The 21,950-nt window shown below is 44.3% G+C and overlaps 1 protein-coding gene across 6 annotated transcripts in view; it reads left to right on the forward strand.

The window, feature by feature from the left end:
* Positions 1-21,950, forward strand: part of LOC100223347 (sphingosine-1-phosphate transporter SPNS2) — a 133,696-nt gene that overhangs the window by 95,213 nt on the left and 16,533 nt on the right. For 2 of the 6 annotated variants that reach the window (XM_072916854.1, XM_072916858.1), the window contains 4 exons: positions 397-462; positions 7,420-7,518; positions 17,828-17,991; positions 18,553-18,635. In XM_072916854.1, the coding sequence (XP_072772955.1) occupies positions 397-462; positions 7,420-7,518; positions 17,828-17,991; positions 18,553-18,619 (396 nt within the window). In that variant the 3' untranslated portion in view covers positions 18,620-18,635. The remainder of the gene's footprint in view (positions 1-396; positions 463-7,419; positions 7,519-17,827; positions 17,992-18,552; positions 18,636-21,950) is intronic. The other 4 variants (XM_030287875.4, XM_072916859.1, XM_072916856.1 and 1 more) reach the window with 3 other exon arrangements.

The following is a 21,950-nucleotide window of genomic DNA, read 5'->3' on the forward strand; positions in this document are numbered from 1 at the left end:
CTAACTGGCTTTTTGGAAAAGAATAGTGCAAGTTGGACTTGATGATCCTTAAAGGGCTTTTCCAACCTCAACAATTCTATGATTCTAAGTATGCAAGCCTGGGGCTGTGTCTTCATGCTGGTTTTTCATGTTCTTCTAAAATCAAATGTGTCAGCCTTTAATTCAACTGCTCTGTAGATCATAAACTTAGTTTACAATAACAACATTTCAGCCCTCTAGAGCTCTGATACAAGTCTATGGTTTCTTAATATCAGGATAAACCACAACAGCAACAAGGAGTGTGCTGTGTAGGTATGAGAAAAATAAGCAACAAAAGAAAGTTTGTGACAGGTTATTTTTCCTCTGAATGTCAAGTGAATAAATCTTCTCCCTTTTGTGTGTTTTTTGTTACAACAGATTTGCATTTTTATCGGAGAAACTCTTCTATTCTCAAACTGGGCTATCACAGCAGACATACTAATGGTGAGTGCACTTTGGAACAGCATCTTCCTGTGTTCAGAGCAGTTTGTCAACTTGCAAGAACAGCCTGAAGTTCACAATTTCTTCTAGATCCTAGTCCCTACTTTAGCCTATTCTAGTTTTAATTATTATTTTTGCTTACTGAAAAGAGACATAGGGAAAAAGAGAGAAAAAAGATACATTTTGTTCTTAGTTCTGAGCACCAGGAAGAGATGTTCAGAAAGGACATTTCTGAATTCAAATAACTTCCCAAAATTTTAAGTTTTTGTGCAAAACTCCACAAGCACAGAATTAAGGCAGCATTTCCTAAAAGTCAGCACATTTGTGGGCTTTGTTATCAATAACTCAGCTTTGTTCTGCAATAGGAAATCCTTCCCTCCCTACCTCCCTCCTCTGACCACAAAGGCAGCCCATCTACCTACCATTCAACACATACACAATGGAAACCCACCTCTGGGAGAGCAGAGAGGAAAAGAAAGTATAAAGAATTTTTGGACTATGTTCACCTTGTCCAAGAGGAAACTGTCAGGGACTTTTCAGCTTGTGTTCTTCATTTTCTATTCTTTCTCCACCACAGAGCTTTTTAAGTCTTTCAAGTCAGCAAGCTGACCTCAGCAGCCCCATTTTCACATGAAATAGTCTGGACATGTGTTCAAGAGCTCTGCATGTTTTGTAGAGGTTTCCATCAGAGTCCATCAAACATAACATATGTTGAAGCCCTGTTGTGAAGGAGGTGTTGCTAATTGTATGAAAAGTAAGGCACTAAGGCACAGAACCATTACAGGACTTTCCCGAGGTCTTTTGTCAGCTTGTTGACAGAACTAAAAATATAATCAGTCTGGCATCAATAGCAAACTCCCTTGACTTATATTTGTTGGTTATGCAAACATCAGCAAGGAAACAATCGGGCTCAGTATTCTTAGATGTAAAGATAATGGTGTTGATGTATTGATTCAGCAAAGAACTTCAAGCCTCTGCTTAAGCTGTGTTTATGTTGAAGTTCAAGGTTGTGTTTATTATTTTGAAGTAGCTCTGCAGTTGCCATGATTGCATTGCCTGATGAACTTTCCATCTTTCACTCCTTTGTGCAGGGAATGCTTTGAGAGGTGGGGTGGGTGGTTAAATCCACTCCTCTCAGTGTGGGTAAAGCACAGAGAAACAAAGGTTGGCAGTGTATACTCTGGTAGCACTGGATGGCTTTTAATTCCCAAGGTTCCTCCTTCCTGGTCAGCAGTGGTGGGACAGAGCTCTGTGGGGCTTCCCTGGGACTTCCATGGGCTTCTGCAGCTTGTGCTGAGTTCAAGGCTGCTGTGGCCATGTGGGGTCTCAACACTTGCACAGATGTGCAGCCTGGAGACAGCTGTGCTGAGGAAGAAATTACAGTACAATATGTGTAGCTGCTCATTCCTGCCTCCTGCCAGAGCTTGCTATCACATCCTGCCTCTGGCTGTGGTGTTCCCAGGAGCAATCCCAGTTCTCTCCACTCAGAATTACTGGAGAGGTTTAAATAACAGCTGTTTTTCACCCTTCTTAACACTGGCTGGCACAGGTGAGGGCTCAGCTGAGGTGGTCCCAGCTGCCAGGAGGGAGGATCCTGTCAGACATGCTCGAGGTCCTCCAGAAAATCTGACCTGTGTTGTCTCAAGGTAGCCCTAAAAGTTATTTTTAACCAACTGCTATGTTAATCAAGGGTATTAGGGCTGCCATCATTGTCCCATTTAATTACATAGTTTTTTTGTGTTGATTTCAATGTGACTTCAATATCCTGTAGCTTTTTAACAAGTTTTATAGGATTTGCCATCTGTCTTACCAGCATCCTATAGTCAGTTGCATTTAGTAGGGATGCATTTGCAGTTATTTATGTTGCTTTAGTGCAAAAGAGTTCTGTAACAAATGATTGGAAATAATAGCTCAATTTTCCAAAACACAGCAAAGAAACTAAAGCCATGTTGAAAAATGGATTTTGGTAATTGCTGCCAGCTTTTCAGTTCACTGTTCTCTGGTCTGTTTAGGAAAATGGACTAAGGGTTGGATATAATGCCCAGCTTGATGCATTAACAGCATCAATGGACATGTGAAAGTTGTAAAGAAATAAATATAAACGTCACTTAGATGAGGACAGGGCTGGAAGCAGCCAGGCTGAAGTGCAGATGGATCACACAGGGGATGAGAGGGGGCTCAGACTGTCAATAGGTGAGAGGCAAGGCTACAGCCACGTTTGACAGACTGCTTGGTGGGAAGTCCTTGCCAGAGAAAGGTGTGGAAATGCTTTAGCAGATGCACTTTGTATGTTTGGCAAATTAATTTTACTGATTACTATTTATTTGGTGTAATCAGAAGTGTGTCTGTTCTTGCCTGAGGCTGAGAAAGAGTTTAAAAGCATTATTAGCGTAAGCTTAACAACACTTTCATCCTATACATAAATATTACCCTGTTTTCATGGATAAAAGCTTTCAATACTGGCTGAACACTGTCCTTGCTGATTGCATTATGCCAGGAGTGAGGCTTTTTGGAAACTGCATCCCAGATGATTTCTAAGAACTTTCCCAAGATTTACAGATCCCATGACTGCTTAAGAATCCTATTGGGCAAATTGTTAAGGACCTCCAGAGGTTTTGCAAATTTAATTTCCATGGCAAAACATGGATGTTTGCTTATTACCTTCCAGTTTCACTGTTGGCTCTTCCTAGCTCAGTGCTTGCATTGCATCCGCTGCTTCTGTCTTTTGTGCAGTCCAAGGTGCCAAGTGCTGGCTCTGATGAACTGTCAGTGCTGCAGTGCTGTGAGATTCTGAAAGGCTGATATTTGTTCCGAATGCAAATTTGTACAAAGCAGGTCTTATTCCCCTGAGCACAACTCTCCATATCTCCTCCCAGGCACATGCTCAGATGGTGCTTGGGGAAAGGAGGGATGTTTTGTATGGAGCTTACTAATTATGAAACAGATTTCATCAGCCATCTTTGCAAATTGGCCTTAAAATTACCAGAACCCCAAAGTAGCATTAAAACTGCCTCGTAACAGCAATAATGAATGAGCTTCAGTGCAGCAGGCAAGTGTGAAACGCTCTGAGACATGTGCAGTGTGTGGGGCTTTGTGGGAGTCTGGTTATAATAGTGGGGGTTTCCTCCATACCACATCTCAAAGACAGGGGCTTGGAATTTTTGTCTAAGAGCCACGAAGAAATTTAAAGTGCCTCTATTTCAATCACAGTCTCTTTAGGACTTTGCTGAGAAAAGCCATCCTCCAGTTTATTCATAGTCCTGACATTCATGCAGAAAAACTGCTCTGCATATTTCTGTTTTCTTTTAAAACATTAGTTCTTTCTAAATGGTCATGACCTGCCATGGAGAAGCTGCTTTGATGCTTTGTTGTAAAGTCAAAGTCTTCCTTTAGGCTTGAAACAGGCACAGACTGGTGCTCAGCTGTGCCATAGGCATGTAGTAATGTTGCTTTTATTCTGATTAACTTCCCTTAAAATAAAGCCCAGTTATTTATTTAGTACAAAATGCTGCCCTATTTTTATAGCCGAAGATAAATTGCATTTCCAAAGGTTCTTGTTGTTGCTTCTGCGAGTGTCTCCACACAATACTCCAAGTGTGTTGCAGGTTAGATTTGAAGGCAGGGTGAGGATTGCCTGAGAATGAGGGAACACAGCCCACCCCAAACCATCCAAGGGCTGCAGGTGGAGGTGTTCTGCTCCGTGGTGCTGGGAACTGGAAACCACAGCAGCCTCATTTCACTTCATTTAGGAGTTTTTTGTGGGTTTTTGGTTTGGTTTTTTGTTTGTTTGTTTGTTTTTGTTTGGGGGGGTTTGTTTGGTTGGTTTTTCTTTACAGTATCTGCCTGGCTTTTATGGAGGGTCTCTCTGGATGCCAGCCTTTCCCTTTTCTGAGCAGCAGGGACAACTGGGCTGTTTCCAGGTTCTGTCAGTGGCTGGAAGTGTTAGTGCATGTTTTCTTTGTCTTTGGTGCTGAAAGAGGCCAAAATTACCCAAAAAGGGCAGCAGAGTGCTTCAGAGAGTAGAGTTTCTATTCAAGCTTAGACATAAACAGCACAACTTACCACTTTGGCACATGGCCTTTTCCTGAGAGAGGGGTGATCTCTCCTTGGCTTTCCCCATTAACTTTTTTCAGACCAGCTCCTGTTGGTTTCATCACAGGAAGGAGATGTCAGCAGTAATCCCTGGCCTTTCTGAACCTCTATTTAAAAAGCAGAGGTTTGCAGAGCTGCTTGGTCAGCCACCCTGCCCATCCTCTGAACCTGGAATCAGGGATGAGCCAGGACAATCCCACAGGCTTCCTCCTTGGCTGCTGTGCCTCTCCCACCTCCAGTTTCTGTGGGATGTCCAAACCAGGCTGTGCATGGTTTGAATTTAGGTCTATTTTAGTATTGAAATGCCCATTTAGAGTTATAATTTACTTCTGTCTTCCAAGAACAGTAGATGTTTGCTACCAACTGCTTCCTGTCCATCAGAACAAAATGCTTTTTAAAGAAGGGATAGGGTGGAGTATTTTTTGTTGTTTTTGGAGGTGCTGGTTTAAGCTTTTTTTTTCTTTCCAATATGTTTTTCAAGGAGGTCATATTTGTTTGCTTGCTACATGTTGGGTTTACTTGCAAAACTGTGTTTGCATAATATAGCTACATATGCAAAATTATGTCTAATATATGTGTGTATTAATGTGTATAAATATTTATATATGCATGCACACATATGATATAGGTATCATTAAGTTTTCTTCCTCTAATTAGCATCAATTCACTGCTACACCCTGAAAGTGGTAAATTTTTTGTAAATGTGCCATCTCTTTTGTCCTTTTGCTACAGAAATGGAGAGAATACAGAACCAGGCAGATTATTTTTTCCAGATTGGTTAACATAAACTTTACAGAAAGAAAAAGTATTTCTATTCTGAATTTTGTGTTTCACATTTATGCACAGCTCTTGAATTAGGTAGAATTTCACTTTATCTACTCAGATGCCCTTTCCCAAAGAGCTCTTTTAGAATGTTTCTCCACTGGCCCCGTGTGAACTGGGCCAGGTGGGAAGAACAAAAATAACTCACTCTTAATTGTTTTTTTTCTTCTGTCTGGTCTATGCAGGTTGCATCCATTATCTGTCTCTTTGGGGAGTGGGAATGAATTGTGGGGCTCTCCTACTGTTCACATGCTGACCTTCAGCACATTTCTGTGTCTCTAATGAAGTTTAGAGCTGATTTTCCTCTTGGGATTTCTCTCTTCAAGCCATGTTCTGAGTTCCTGGATGCAAAAGGAGGGCAGGGCCTGACATCCACAGCTGGGCAGCTGCTCTGGATCTGAACATATCTTGCTCTTCTGTTGCACAAAGAAGTTGAACAGGGTGCCTGCTTAATACATGGCATGAAAGTGCATTAGCAGTGTGCATTTGCAGCTTTGTCAAACAGGGATGAAAGAACTGGCAGGTCATCTAAACACACATGGCAAACCCTAAGGAAAAGCATTTAAGCTAATTTTCCATATTTTCATATGGAAATGCATTTAATCTAATTTTCCATATTTTCATATTTTCCAATTTCCATGATTGGGAATTGTCTGTGCTTGGAACGAGATGATAATTTTAAAATAGGTATCAGTTCTTTTTTAGTGTGGATTTTCTCAATGCTCTTTATTTTGTTTCTGGTTTTATGGTAATTCTTTCTACTGCAGACAGGGCAACACCCCTTCCCTGTGAGGAATAGTTCAAGCACTGCTCTGTACGTTAGTCCTGTACCCTGAGTGAGTTCTCTCTGCCAGTCAGTCCAGGTAAAGGATCTGTGTATCTCTGGCTGGGGATGGGCCACTCCTGAAATGTCACATTTAATTAATAAATCACTTTGGGAAAGGATTGCAGGACGTCTAAAGAAAGCCTGAAGGCAGCCCATCAGAGAGAAAGTGGATAAATAAAAGGGATGATGGTCTCCAAAGGGCTGAACAAGGGTCATTCCTGTCAGAGGCACAGCAAACGGCACAGTGAGATCAGTGCTTACAGGCAGAAACAATGCTCACTTGGATTTAGGGACCTATTGAATTCTTCATTACTTCCAGCCTTTAAATCAAGACAGAATCAATTCATAAACTGGGATATGTGGACTTGATGCATATGTCCTTAGCCAGAGTCTTTAACAATTTATGCAAGAGACAATTACTTTCTTCTGCCTCTAAAAGGTGTATTATAAAATTAAGGTCATTCCACAGGACAGGGGATTGCTGGGTTCTTTTATTTTTTAATTTTTTCATCCCCTTCTGTGGTTAGGGCTTTGTTATCTGTGAGCTCTAGTCCCTTCATGGGGAAGTAATTTGTGTTTTCCACTGCTCCTTTGCAATCTGACTGATTCTGCATGGCCTGGCTAAGAGTGTCATGTCCTATTAGAGGAGTGAAGACCAAAATACAATATCTTGGCCATGGAAAATTTTCCTAATGTGCCTTTGTCACTTTTCACAAATGGAATCACAATTTTTTGAGAAAAATGTAAAGTGGCTAGAGATGGAGTGGGAAGGGAGGATGTGTGACCATGACCTTTCATACTGATGTGGATTGCTGATAGCTGAGGAAACAAAATAACTTTTGTTACGGAAAAAACCAAATATCCCAGGTTACAGCACAGTCCTTGATTGGAAGGCTGATGGTGTTGAGCAACTTTAAACTTCATTCTCCCCACCAGCAGAGCGAAATTAAGACTGAGGAGCAACAGCAAAGTGGGCAAAGCTGAGAGTGGAGCAGAGGGCAGAGCTTCCTTCCCTCAGCCCCTGCCAGCAGGAGACTCCAGTGCAGGAAGGGTATCTGGGGCTCCCAGTTGCCTGAACCAGCCATGGGCTGGCCAGTGCCTCTGTCTGGGGTATCTGGTTTGTTTTGTGCTGCCCTGGGCATGAACTGAGCAGTACAAGGCAGATGGGCAGGTTCTTATTTCAGCTTCTTCACCTACTTTTGTTTCTTTCCCCTTTGCAGTACGTGGTCATTCCAACTCGCCGTGCAACCGCAGTGGCCTTGCAGAGTTTCACTTCACACCTCCTGGGAGATGCTGGCAGTCCTTATCTCATTGGATTTGTAAGTGCTCACAGCAGGCTCTGGCAGGCTTTGCTCTTGTTTCCAAACTGCTCATCTGAAATGCCAGGTTAGATCCTGCTGGGAAGGAAGGCCTGTGTTTGTCAGCAGGATGGGAAGTGCTGCAGAGCAGTGCCACTTTTTGTACCTGGTTGGGTTGTTGTGAGCTGCAGTTCAAGCCAGGGGGGACTGCTTGGGCGTGGGAAATAACCTTCCACATCTTTTTAACCTAAGGTGTTTATAAAGCTCACAGCTCTGGAAAGAGAGAGTTCTTGCTGTGGTGTGGACGTGGGGCCCATAGAAATTAGGTTGGAAGAGAGTCATGTGTGTGTTTAGCTGTTAGCTGATCTCAGAAACCAAATATCTGTTTATGGGCAGCAACACACAGCTGTAGTTGCTTTGTGTGATAGTAAATCATAGAAGCACAGAATATTCTGGGCTGAAAGGGACTGACAAGGATCATCCAGTCCAGCCCCTGGCCCTGCACAGACACACCATTAATCCCACCCTGTGCCTGGGGAGCCTGGCAGTGCCCAGACAGGGGTTTTTGTTAGTATTCCTTCCTGGGCTGTTCACTTTGGGTTCCCTTCTGGGACTGCTTCAGTGGCTGGCCTTGGTCTGAGTGGGGATCTCCCTTCCTATGCCACCATTATCCTACTGTAGAACAGAAGAAGAGACCCAGCTCCAAAATCTGGCAGTCAGGGAACATTCACAGTTGAAAATAAAAGGCCTGGGAAATATAATAAGGAAAAGAAATCTGGATATACTGGGGAAATGTCTTTTTCCTTCAGTGGAGTTTGATGCATGGAGTTTCAGAGATCACAGATCCTCATTTATATAATATAGTAGCTTCCACAGAAATCCATAAGTGACCCTGATGTATTGAAAGTGCTGCTTCCCAGGGATGTAACTGGGATCTTCACTGGTCCCATCAGCTGAGAGACAGGACTTTGATGTGCTCCTCCAGCTCAGACACAGCTGCTGGGTGCTTTTTTAAGCATGTGAGACTTTTATATATTTGACAGCCATCATTGCTCATCTATTCATCCTGTAGACACCTGTGTGTAGCTACACATATTTATTTATATATATTTAATTTTGTGAGTATATCTGTTCAAATATACATCAGTGTTTACTTTTGAGTGGCAATGCTATGGCTGCTCTGTAGCCCTCTGAAGCACACAGGAGAAGGCAGATAGAGATAAGACTGAGAAGACCAGAGAAATGAGAAATGCCTCAAGAGAATAAAAATGCACAATTTAGCTTAACTCTTTATTTACTTCGATGTTCTGGGTACCTGGGGAGAAGCAATCTTATTTTAGAAGTTATTTGAAGGTGGCAAGAACAAAGGAATGGCAGGAGAGGCTGCTTCATGCAGGGCAGGTGATGTGGGGCATGTGGGAGAGGAGAAGGAGCCAGGCAGGGCTGGGGCAGGCCAGGCTGCCTCAGGTGACTGCTACATGTTCATCCTTTTCCTTACAGAAGAGGGATGTCCAGGAGGAATACCTAGGGCCCTGAATGATTGCAATTATTCTTGAAAGTTGCCTGGGGCTCTTCAATGTCATAGATTAAAAATAAAAGGTCTTTGGTTGTGGAAATAATGTGCCTTGCCCTGCTGGTATTCAGAGATCAAGCAAGTTGTAAGTTACTTAAGGATTCTTGGCTGAAATATGTATAGCCCAAATTTAATAGCTGCATTAGGCTTTCTTTAGACTGGGAAAATATTAATTATTATTTTGAATTCTCCTTTTCTAATGCTGTAATTGTTGGGCAGTTGTGATGTGGGAGGAGGTGATGCAGGTCCAAGGCTCTGTGCAGAAGAGGAGTGGGGCACTCATGCCACGAAAGGAGCCAGCATCCCTTTGTGCAGCCTCTTTTCTGGCTGGCCTGATTCATCCTCCCTCTGCTACCAGGACTGAAAGGTCAGCTACAGCTCCACATAACACAGGCAAGCAAATACTATTTAAAGTGAAAGGACAGCCAACTTCTGCACCAGAGCTAAAGCAAGCACTGAACCTGGGCATTAAAAACCACAGAAACTGTCCAGCTGTGGTGTAGGATGGAGAAACCCCATGCAGCACTGAAACCCCACTGGGCAGGCTGCAGAAGGGGCTCAGATTCTGACCAGGATTTTCAAGGCAGTCTGTGAGGGCTGAGTAACCTACTCCTGCTGGATTTAAGGGAAATTTGGGAACCTGATTTCTCACAGTCCTTCTGGGAATCCTCAGCTCCCACTGCTGTGACTCCAGACTCTTCACAAAGCAGACCAAGAGCCGGGGGAAGGTTTTGAAGGAGAGCAGCAGAAGGCCCTGGGGCTGTCCAAGGAAGGATTGGATGTGGCACTCGGTGCTCTGGTCTGGTTTACAAGCTGATATTCAGTCACAGGTTGGACTTCATCATCTCAGAGATCTTTTCCAACCTTAATGATTCTGTGAGCTGCAATAACAGGCAAGCTCAGAATGGGTGAAACTCAGCCTCCTGATCACTTGGGTTCACCTGGGATCCTGGAGCTCTGCTGTGCCTTCAAACTGCTTACAGAATTCCCCTGAAGTTCCCTCACTAAATGATCAGTGCTTTGATCAAACTTGGCTGGAATCCTACATGGTTTAGGTGAGTTTACAGTGAGATTCCCTCTAACAATGCTCTTAATAAAGAACTGGAGACCCTTGTCCTTGTAGGACCAAGCTGTGGCAGGCAGTTATCTCTGCTGGATAGCAATAAATGTAGTATTGATCTTAAAATCCTCATGTGGAACACAGAAGGTGCTGATCAGCCACAGCCTCAGGTGTGCAGTTGCTGCTGTGCTCTGTGGTGTGTCCTGAGAGCTCAAGGTGACATTCTATAACTTCATCCCATTCCAAATCAGGAGCACTGAATCTCCTTTAACCACCCAGAGCAGCAAATACACATTAGTGCTTAAAAGCTAAGTGGCAGGGAGCACATATGTGTGGCTATTTTTCATGTCTCTTTAAATATTGATAACTTTTATTATGGTAAAAAGGCTTTAAGATTGACTTACAAAGGAGTTATGCAAATGCAGCTTTAGGGTGGCAGCTGTAATTTGCATAAAGCTTTACTACATGGCAAGCTCTGAGATCATTTACTGTAAATCAGCACTGCCTGTTCATTTCCAAATAAGAATGCCAAGAAGGCATTGCTGCAGAAGTTCAGTGGATGAAACAGCTTTTATTCCTAGAGAGCTGTAACTTTTTTCAGTATCCTTGTGATAACCAACCTGTAGTTTAAATAACTCCTTTTTAACATCTCCAGAGTTACTTCACGCTTTATTGCTGAGGCAGTAGGTGAGAAATCTCACCTGCTCAGTGCATTGCACCCAAATATGTGTAGTACTTTTGTCTTTGACCACTCCCACTATGCAGACACGATTGCTGGAGCACAGAAGTGTGAAGAGAAATGCCCCAAATCCCACCATTAATGTCGACTATCAGATAAAGGTCTTCAACTGCTGCCCAGACACCATTTCAGACTCAGAAGAGCAAGTGGAGGGCAGTGGCAGCAGCATGTGAAACAGTTAACTCTTCTCAGGCTGCATCACAGCTCCAGCTCTTTGTATCACTAATTCTGGTTTGATCTTGGTTACCCTTTAAAATGAAACAACTGTCAGTCCTTGCTCCTGTGTCCATCTGTGCACAGGCATGAACCTGTTTTCCCTGCTCAGGGTTTACATCATCCTTCCTGTGTCCCCCTCCATTTCCTGACTGCTCTCCTGCTTCTGGAAAGCTGAATACAGGCAGAAGGAGGGTTTTATTTCAAGGCTGTGACTTGGGACTTTTTCTTTCCTTCCTCCAAGTTTGTCATTTGCTGAGCACTTTGCTTTTCCACCCTTGCCTTGCCTCTGCCTGTGATGCCCACAGGACCTGGTGCAGGCAGTGCTGTCCCTGTGTGCCAGGCAGGTGCTGTGTGGGCACACACTGTCCTCACTGCCCTGCTGCTGGCTGCTCTCCTGTTTGCTTAAACTCCCTCTCATCTTCTCTGTGCAGTGGTTCAGAAGGTCTGAGGATGAAATCTCTATCTCCTTGTCACCTGGAGATCTGTATCTCCTTACCACCTGACAACATCAGCCTGTGAGGAGGATGTTCTGAAGTGCCAGAGATAACTCTCCTCCACCCAGCTCCTTTTGATGGGCTAAAACCTACTCCCTGAACTCCTCTGATGGTGGTTCCCATGTTTCCTGCCCTCCTGGGCTGTCTCAGTTTTACTGGAGGGACACCACCTCCAGCCACTCCCTGCCAGCTGGGCTGTGGGAGCCTCGGCACCCTTCACTTTTCTCTCTTCCCCAGCTTTCCTCTGAGCAGGCTGATAAACCTAATGAGCTATTTAAGCAGCAAGAATACTAATGACCTTCCTTTAGCAAGTAGTTAGTAGAGCAGTGTTAATTACCCCTGGCGCAGAGTATCAGGGCAAGCAGATCAGCGTTTCATTAGGGGCAAGGCAAGAAAAACTGTAGTAAATGCAGCAATTAAGATACTTTTTAATGAAAGTTCTACCTGGAGGTGCAGATTTCACAGGGTCTTGGCCCAGTTTGAAACAGCCTTTTTGTTGATTTGGTTTGAAGGTTTTTACCTCACCAAGTATATCTGTATAGAAAGTAGCTCTGTGTGTAAGGACTTGCCTGCCTGAAAAAACTGAACTCATGTATTATGGTTTAAAATTTATATTTTATGATTTTAAATGCTATGGCTGCTTCAGAGTAGGACATGCTTACTCTGAAAGGACACTTTTTCCAGTTTAGTTTGCTAGACTAAAACAGGCCACAGCCCACTGGGAGTCAAATCCACTTCTGTCTGACTTAAATCAGGGTATTGCAATAAAGTGGATGGTTGGGATGTGCCGCTGCAGTCTGGGTATTCTGTCCCTGGGTGACCCATCCAGCCATTCCTCAGACATGGCCCATGAGGTGCCTGCTGGGGGTTACACAGTCCTGTCCCTCCTGCCTAAGCAGGGTAAGAGGTGAGCTCAAGGTCAAAAAGGCAGTAATGTCCTGAAACAAAAATGTGCAAAATACTCTCCTGGCATCACTCTCTGTTATTCCACTGCTCTTGTGGGGTTGAGGATGGAACAGAGGTCTTGTTGCCTTTTGCAGCATGTTCTAATATAGTGAATGTGAGTCTGTATAAGCAGCATCTCCCATCACCTGAGAGAGTTGGCAGATGAAATGTGATACACATTTATGTTTTTTATTGTGCTTCCTTTACCAAGTCCCACCTGACTGCCTGGTGTAGTGTGACCCTGGTGGCATCACTCCTCCTGTAGATACCCTTCCCCACGTTCATGCTTGTGCATGACCCACACTGTGGTGGGTGAAATGGAACTTGGCCTTGCTAGTCTGAACATCCACTGTGCTTGCCAGAGAAATAATGTGAGGGTGAGAGCCTCCAGCCCCTCCTCCTTATTACCTGTTTCTTCAAGCAGTAACTTTAGGCTGAGGATTTCTCTGGTCCTGAGTAATTAAAAGCCTTTTTCATAGTGCACTGAAAGGCTAAATTTTTGACATAGCTGTCAGCTGCAAAATAAAAGGACCATTAACCACCTGGAGACCAGTCCTCATGGGATTGATCTCCTCACTGCAACAAGCTAACAAGCTTCCCACTCCTGATGAGTCAGGAACAGATAAAATTTAAATTTGCCAATAAAATACCAAATTACTTCCCATCTCTAAAATGTTCTGTGCCTAGGGTTCCCAGCCTACTTTGGTGTTTTTTCAGAGTTCTGTGCATCTGTCATGTTCATGACTTTGTTAGATGTTCAGGTTCTCAGTATTTTTGATAAATGTTTAATGTAGGTGAAAGTAACTCATTAGAGAAAGCCCAGAAATCCAAAGCAGGTCGTTGTTACATTCGAGTACTTCAGACTCTGTCTCATCTGCTCTGCCACTGCTCTGTGCACCGAAAACCTCCTGAAATAAATGTTTTCTTCCTCTGAGCTCCCAAGATGGCAGTTTTCATGGTGCTGAGCACCTTTCAGCATGTGTCCAGATTCTCTTAAACACAAGGACTCGTGGAATATAGGGACAGATCTCAGGGAATGGGCCCATGCTGCCAGGAGAGGTGAGGACAGGGATGCTGATCAAGGTGCTGTGCCACAGACCTGTTCCTACATGGGAATGGCATCCCCATCCCTACAGGTTCACCTGCCTGGGCCCTGTCATGGGAGTTCCTTCACATTCCCCATGGTATGAGGCATCTCTCTCTGGGATCAGAGAGAGTCTAGTCTTAACTTGACCAGAGCAGAGAAAAATGGCTTGAAGAAAAGAGACTTCCAACCCTCTCCAGGGCAAATGGGGCAGATATTGCTCTGATGTACCAAGTCCATGTCCTGGCACAGCAAGCAGCATCCTTGTGGAGCATCTTAATTTACTGTAGCCTTTTTCAAGGCAGCACCATGTATTTCATGTAGCCTCATCATCCTGGGAAGGGGAAAATATCATTAAAAAAACATGTTTACTTCCTCTTATTATAAAGTGTTCCTCATGCTATTTAGTACAGTGTAAACTCTTCTGCTCCCCTGGAAGTCCAGAAAATTGTTTACTTTATAAAATCCCTCCTTTTTGCTTTCTCAGCTTCATATGTATTCATATTCAATTTTTTAGAAATTTGAAGAAACCTTTCACGTTCACACTGACTTCAGAGTGGGTGGATCTCAAACCATTGTGGAGTTACAGGGAATACTGTGTTAAGGAACTGTACTGAAATGATCAGCCAGGGAGTACCTGTCTTGTATCAAACTGGTAATCATGAAAATCAGATATTTTTGCCAGAAATACCCTTTTATGTAGCAGGATTTGTGCCCAAGTGGCAGCATCAGAAATTTAGAGAAGCCAGTTGCAGAGAAATTGAGATATTGACTCAGCAACAGTGAGAGAGGAAATGAAATAGTGATTTCAGAGATGTTGTTACCATTACACTGTAATTAATACATCAGTTAATTTACCCACCCTGACTGTTCAGGAGAGACAGAACACGGAATCCAGATGCCTTCTTGGGCTTCAGCCCACCTTGGCATCTACTGTAGCCATGGCCTGTCCCCTGTTCCAAAGCACACACCACACTCTTCCCAAGGAAGTAAGGAAGTTTTCCTTTGCTCCTCTATTGTCTCCTGCCCTTGGATGGAGACAGAGCTGGGGATCTGGGGTCAGGATGGTGCCCATTGTTGGTTCTCCAGCCAGCAGGAGCTGTCTCCAGCTGGACTCCATCCAGGGGGCTGCCACCAGATGAGCACATGCTGTGTTCTGCTGTGAAAACACCTCAAGCTGGGGTTTATTTAGCAAAGTCGTTCCTCTTGGTCTGAGCCCTGTGCTGCACAGTGAGGGAGGAGATGTGAACTTTTCACAGCTAGGCTGGTAACAAAGGCTTGTGATTAGACTGCAGAGCAGCAACAGGACTTCCCTCTTGATTTTCCACCCCCACATTCTGCATACATGTTTTGAAGCTTTTTGGCACCTCCCAGCTGGAGGAACAAAGGAAGGAATCCCACACATGACTCTGTGCTGCAGAGCTGGCACCAGCCACTCACAGCCCCTGCAGTTTGTTCCTCATGTTAGAGAGAAGACACAAAAAATTATGCTTGATTGGGTCGTGCCAAATCAGAGTTGGCCAGCTCAGGATGCTGTCATTGCAAGGAAAACCCAAAATTGGCACTACAGAGCAGAGCATTTGGCAAACGATGTGTCATTCTTGGAGCCTAGGTCTGTAATTATGTCCTGTGTCCTCTTGAGAGGCGATGCCAAAGTTCCAGCTTGAGCAGGTGGTTTGGAACAAACTAACAGAGAATAGTGACTGCTAACAGCAAAAATATATATGTGGATTCTGAGAAAATTTTAGAGTTTAGAGACGAAGACACTGGGGAGCAAATTCTATGGAACCCGGGTAAGGAAGCCCAGCAGACTGATGAAAAGAATTATACCTTGAAAGGGAGGAAAGACATTTTTTCCTAAACTGTGCATTTACAGAATGTGTTTGGTTAAAAATGAAAAATACAGCAGATTTAATAATAACATGATTTGTTGCTATAAAAGGTCAACACAATGCATTAGAAGGGAAGGTGTGGGACAAAATGCATTGGGAGATTTATTTTTTGGAGACCTTACAATTTCAGAGCTGTTTTTTAGCCTAGAATATCATGTCATCCATGGAGAAAGCAATCAGGAGTACTTGCATGGCTTTTCATCCTCTGCTGCTGACTTACCATGTCAATTTGTCAAGTGATTTATTGTCTGGTCCTTTTAGAGAATAATTGTATCCATTCCCAAAAATGAAAAGTGAATGTCTAGATTTCTGTTTTAGAATATCCTCAACTCTGGCTATTGCAGCCTGACAGAGACATTGACTTGATGCCAAATTCTGGTTCATAATGAAGAATAAGGGAAATGTTTGGAATTAAGGTGTCTGGATACAAAAGGGAATTAATGACCAGCTGATGTCCCTGACTGCTGGATGCAGAGCACATTCTGGTACTTTCCTGTGGGTGCATCCTTTTCACATTCAAGTCTTGTTGCTGTTTTTTAATAAATCTCTCTAACTAATGGTCACTTTATTTGCCTTGAGTCTCACATGAGCATTGTCTGTAACACTCTTGTTTTTCTTCACATGTTTTACGCTGTTAATGAAGTTCTTTTTGAGAAGACTAGAACTCTTCTATATCCCAAGCACAGAAATTTTCTCCTCATCCTTTCTAGGGCAGGGCATGAAACAGGCAAATCAGGCTAAAACCCTTCAATTCTTTCTGTAGTTACACTCTTGAAGTGTTGATTCAGTCCCCCTTATTTGAGAGGCTCCATCCTGTAGGACAGTCCTCAGCTCCAGCATGTGCAGAGGTGTCACCTCCAGCACTGGGCTGGCAGCTCCTCCTTTCCATCCCTCCCCAGGGGCCAGGCTGAGCTGTGACAGGGCATAAACCACTGAGACCTCCAGTGCTCCAGAGTCTCCCTGCTCAAACACACCCAGTGTTCTTCTGAGTCCCCACGAGCATCATCCTCTTGGGACTTTCTGTTGTGCTTGGCTCTGCTGAGGCATCTCCTCACACACATTTACCTTCCAGGTCTCTGCAGAGTGTGAGTTGGTGATTTCTCCTGCATGTGACAGTTCTTTTCACTGTCAAGAATTAAGCTTTGAATGTCAGAACTTGCTTGTAGGTTGTGTTTGACTCCAGCTTTCCCATAACCAGTAATGTGGCAGTTTTGAAGTTGCTGCCCAAACTTTGGCTATTTCTGGAGCTGATTTGCATGTGTGCACAGCAGTAGGATTTTATGTGGCAAATTCTCTGCAGTCTTTTGGTATAAATTAGTGTTTCTCCCCCAACAAAAGGTCATGGATAAAAAACAGAGCTGGACATTTAAATACCCAGTTCCTTGAGGCCCACCCCAACTGCTGCTACCTCTCTGTTGAGTAAAGTTTTTTGCTGGGCAGTGAATATTAAAATGTGGAAGTTTTAGCTACAGACATGCTTTACGTTTTACTGAGTTCTAGCAAAAGCTCTTCATAACAAGGAAAGAGTGCTGTTGCATGTCTATGCTCCTTTGTGTAGATGTAAATAATTTGTGTTTACTTTCATGTAATTATGCTTTTTGGTTGTCAGAAGGTGCAGATTGCCTTAATCCATAGATTTGGTGGTGTGCAGTGCCACCACATATCTGAGCCTGGCACAGAGCCATGTCTTGCACACAATTACACTTCAAGCTTGGGAGGCTGGAAGAAGGAATGAGCCCCATACCTCAGACATGGGCATAAACCCCCCCATATTCAAGTTCTGTTTCCCCAAATCAGATAGGATCTCTGTTTTTTTTGCTCTTTGGAAAACATTTCCCCCTTCCCACTCAGTACACAGAAATGGAATTTAATACCTCCCTTTGCTGAAAGGTAGATCAGGCGTGGGAGTAGGCAGGACTTGATAGGAATTGCAGAAGATTGATCACCCCCTCACCCCTGAGCAGCACCAGCATGGCCCTGCTGGCTCCCCAGGGAGTTTGTGCAGTACAGCAAGGTCAGACACCCACAGATGCTGTCACTGACACAGCCTGGGAGAACATGGAAAGGGCTGTGGGAATAATATTAGATCAGGCCAGAAGAGTGACAGCGAGAGGAGAACCCCTGCCAAGCCTCAGAGCATAAATTGCCCAGGCTCCAGTGTGGAAGGCTGAAGGGTGCGAGGGACATTCAGCTTCTGCTGAACACACTGTTCCACTTTAAGCCTCACACATGTTTGGTGGGTGGCTGTTTCAGAAATTGTGTTCCCTGCACTATTATGGTGTCTCTGTTTCATCCAAGTGACTCATTTTTTTACCCCTCTCTCTTAGATCTCCGACCTGATACGACAAAGCACAAAGGAGTCGCCGGTCTGGGAGTTCCTCAGCCTGGGTTACGCGCTCATGCTCTGCCCGTTTGTCGTTGTCCTGGGAGGGATGTTCTTCCTGGCCACAGCCCTCTTCTTCCTCAGTGACCGAGCTAAAGCTGAGCAACAGTGAGTAGCACAGCCACTGCGAACGGGGAGGCACCACAGCCTGTTTGCTCTCTTGGACATTATGCTTGTACTCTTCCCTGGCTTTGGCCCTTCCAGGTAAAGGATGTTGGGCTGTGTGTTAAGAACCCGGGCTCAGCAGAGTGCATGAGGCTGCACGAAGCACAGGGGCTTGGGTCATGCTGGCTGGGCATCCTTTACACGCTTCTGCTCTGGTGGATCTCAGTTGTTGGCCACATGGCTCAGAGGGGAGCACAGGCCCCTCCTTACACCCTTGCCTGAGCATGTCACAGCCCAGGCTGTGCATGGTGAGGGGCTGCTGTGTGCTGGCAGGGGTGGAGTGTGAGGTGAGGAGCAGGAGATGCTCCCCAGAGCTCGGTGGTCAAGGCTGCACCCGCTCTCCTCCATCCCCAGAGCCCCACTGACCACTCTGGCAGTCAAGAACATGAGGCAAGGAGGAAGCAAGCTGTCTGTGGGAACATGTGCACTCAAGGCTTGCTATGATAAAGAGTCTTTCCCAGTCCCTTCTTGCAGCTTGGTGAAAAAAAAGCTACTGTTTTTCAGTAAAGAAACCGATTCGGATCATCTCACGGTTGGCAACTACAGTAATTCGGAAGACGCTTCCACATGACATACAAACTTCTGGGGTTAGTCTCTTTCACATAATTGTTGAAAAATAAGAGTTACTATGTGTAATGTCATGCTGAATATGGGGGTAGGTGACTAGTCTGGGGTTGACTGTAAGTTGCCTTTGTTTTTCCCCCACTGGAGAATCGGAGCTTTGATTTACCTTAAGGAGAAGGGCCCTGCAATATCACTCTATGTGTTGTACAGGTAGAAGGAAAATTAGGGGTTGATGTAAGTGTGTGAACAGTTTCTGGCTCACACTGTGTTATCAGATGGATGAAAGAGATTTGGAAGCAGTGCCACAGATGTTGCTATGGCCCTGTAAGTGCAGTTCCACCCTCCTTTTACTAGCATACATAAATACCAAAGAAAGGAGAAGTTCCTGTATAATGATATGTTTAAACATTGTGGAAAAACAAGACCTCATGTCATAAGGATGGGAAGTCCTACAGAGTTGAATTTCAGTGTGGCTTTGGGGACGTGAGGTGTGCTTGGTTTGTTATCTGCATACAAGGGTCTTAAATGGCAGGAAGGGAAGTTGGAGATTAGGTGCTAGGAAGGACTTTCTAAGAGAAAAAATAGGTAAATCCTACAGCAGATTATTTGGGGGAGACATGAAAGCTGTCTCTTGTTTCTGATGGCCTCCCTGGCATGGCATGAGGCAGGAAGGTGGAATCTGCTCTCCAGCTTACATTCTCTCTCCAGCTTATGGATCTGCTCTCCAGCTGTTTTGTGCTTGTGCTGTGCCTGTGCACATAAGCTGTACCTGCCAGTCCAGGCAATGACCACCTGGAGACATGGCAAGATGAACAAAAGTTTCAGGGTGCTCAGGGTGTTTTTGTTGCTGCAAGGTGCCAGAAGTCCTACTTGGTGTCAGTGCAGCAGATGAAACACCCTCTGTAGCATTTTCCTTTGCTCAGGGTGCTCACCTGATTATAGGAAAGCTTCTGGGCTTGTCTTTCCTGTGTTCAGAGAGGAGAGTGTTCATTCCACTTCTAACTGTGGTGATTTGTGTCCCTTTGCATCACATGTGCTGTCTGTGGCATGATAGTACTCAGGTGGTGAAGGAGTGGCCCAGGACTCAGATAATGAAGAGTTCCAGATCACTCCCATTTTTTCAGCATGTCAAGCTCACCTGGACCTTTATGCTGAGCAGGGCAGTGTGGTACCCAGCTGTTCTCAGCTCCAGTGGAGATCTCAAGGAAGAAGGTTTTGGTTCACTCAGGAGACACCACAGGACACAGGCTGGTTGGTCACTAGCTGGGTGACTCTGCTTGGCTGCCTGCACTGGTGTGTCTTACACAGTTGTTCTGCCAAAGCCCTAGCTTTTGCAGCAGTGTTAATGTGGGAGGGAGATCACATCCACACCTCTAATTGCTCCTGCACAAAAGGGATTATTCCTCTGTTGCTGTGTGCCCTTAGCAGCTTTGGTTGTACTCTATCCACATCCAGAGCAACCAGCCTCCCAAACAGCCACCGCTTCATTCTTAGAAGAAAAACATTCAGATGTCAAACCTGGTTTTGTTTCTCTTTCCCTTTTAGCATCATTCCCTTTCCTGACTCACAATTCTTTATGAAATTTGTATTAGTCAGTCACAGATATTTTCTGTTGCAAACTGGGGAGAACAATTGTCATAAATAATGGTTAACTGATGCTGTTGAGGTAGGACAGGAATGAATAGACTTTGTGCAGAAGGTTGAGAGTACAACTTTGATTTAGTTTAAAAAACATTGGTTTTTTTGTACAGTGCTTTGTGCAGACCAACTCTATTGGTCCTGAAGTGAAAACATCTCACGTATTGGTGTGCAGTGAATGACATACAGTAGTAAAACTTGACTATAAACAATGTGAACAACAAGAGAGATAAAGAACTTATTTACATTCTTTCTCAGTACTTTCTCAGGCTTCTGCCTGGTTAGAAATTTTCCAGTTTCTCTTTGACTGAATCTGAGACCTACAGGTTAACAAAATCATTTCTCTCAAGTGACTCCTAGGAAAGGTACTCTTTTCAGAGTGTGCCCACTCCTATGTTAAAAGTACACTGGCAACTTCCAGTGAGATTCCTGAGTACAGCTTCACTCAAGTTTCTGAGGAGTGAGAATGAAGTAAGAGAGAAGTAAAGCTGGAGACTGTGGAGGGACCCTTGTGCAGCAGGGTCTGTGCTGTCAGCCAGGTCCCCTGCCAGCAGCTTCAGTGGCTCCTCAGAATTTACGGGGCAGGATTTATTTGTTAGCATCTCCATGCTCGCCTGTGAGAGGAAAGGTAACAGCATTTTGCTATTAGTGGATAAAAACTCCGTGCTGGACCCCAGACTCACCGTCCAGCTCCCACCTGTCAGGCCATCTGCACTTGGCATCACACCCCAGCCAGCCTTCCCCTCCATCCTACCTATTACTTGCTGGGTACAGAGGAATTTCTATTTCAGGTTGCCTTGTTTACCCTCTGCAGTCAGTCCTGCTGCTCAGACAACGGGAGTTGGAAACTGGCTTTGCCAAAAGAAATCAATTAAGCTGCGGGAATGGTGAGTGCCGGTGTCACAGGCCAGAGACGAGAGCCATCCATCCCTGCCAGGGTCAGGGCACAGGGCAGCTGTCACCACCCCTCCAGTGAGCTAGCACAGGAGCAGAGAAGGGGAACACTGCTCTCACAGCCTATGGAAACTGAGCTGTCCCTGCTTTCGTTCCCACACTTCTGTGAAATGTCGTTCAGGAATTTATTGCTGGGATTTCTGTGTTTGTTTGTTTCTTTGTGTAACCATCTCTGGGCATTTGCTTAGAAATAATTTCTTCTTCCAGGCAAGGCAGATACCAGGATAGCAACTGTTTCCTGTAAAGCTTTCTCCTGTTTCCACCATGCTTCCTTTCAAAAAAAGAATTTCTAGGTTTTCACACTACTTTTATCATTGCCACAATTCCTGGCACATTTTGTACTTTTTTAGCACAGGAATTCCAGTCAAGAAGGCTGCTCACAAAACACTAATGAAAAGAGTTCTTTCTATAGAATTCTTTTTTTTTTTAAACACAATTATTTTATTACTATTTTCATGCTGCTTCAGAAGTCTGACATCTTAAAGAGGCTTTTAGAAAATGTAGTAGTGTAGGGATATAAAAAGGTAAAATACTTTAGAAAGTGCAAAAAGGCCCCAGAAAGTAGACATAAAGCTAAGAAAGGCTGGGAAATTTCTAATAGGATAGCACATCACTCTGTGCTAATAATCCAATCATTTTGGGGGCTAATCCTATAACACAAATTTAATCCCACCATTCCAAAGTGATAAGAGAGAGAAAACAGTTAAGAAGGGGTTCTGTAAGATGTCTTAGGCACTAGCAATGAT

Source organism: Taeniopygia guttata, chromosome 19 (assembly GCF_048771995.1).
Source record: "Taeniopygia guttata chromosome 19, bTaeGut7.mat, whole genome shotgun sequence".
NCBI classification, from domain to species: domain Eukaryota; kingdom Metazoa; phylum Chordata; class Aves; order Passeriformes; family Estrildidae; genus Taeniopygia; species Taeniopygia guttata.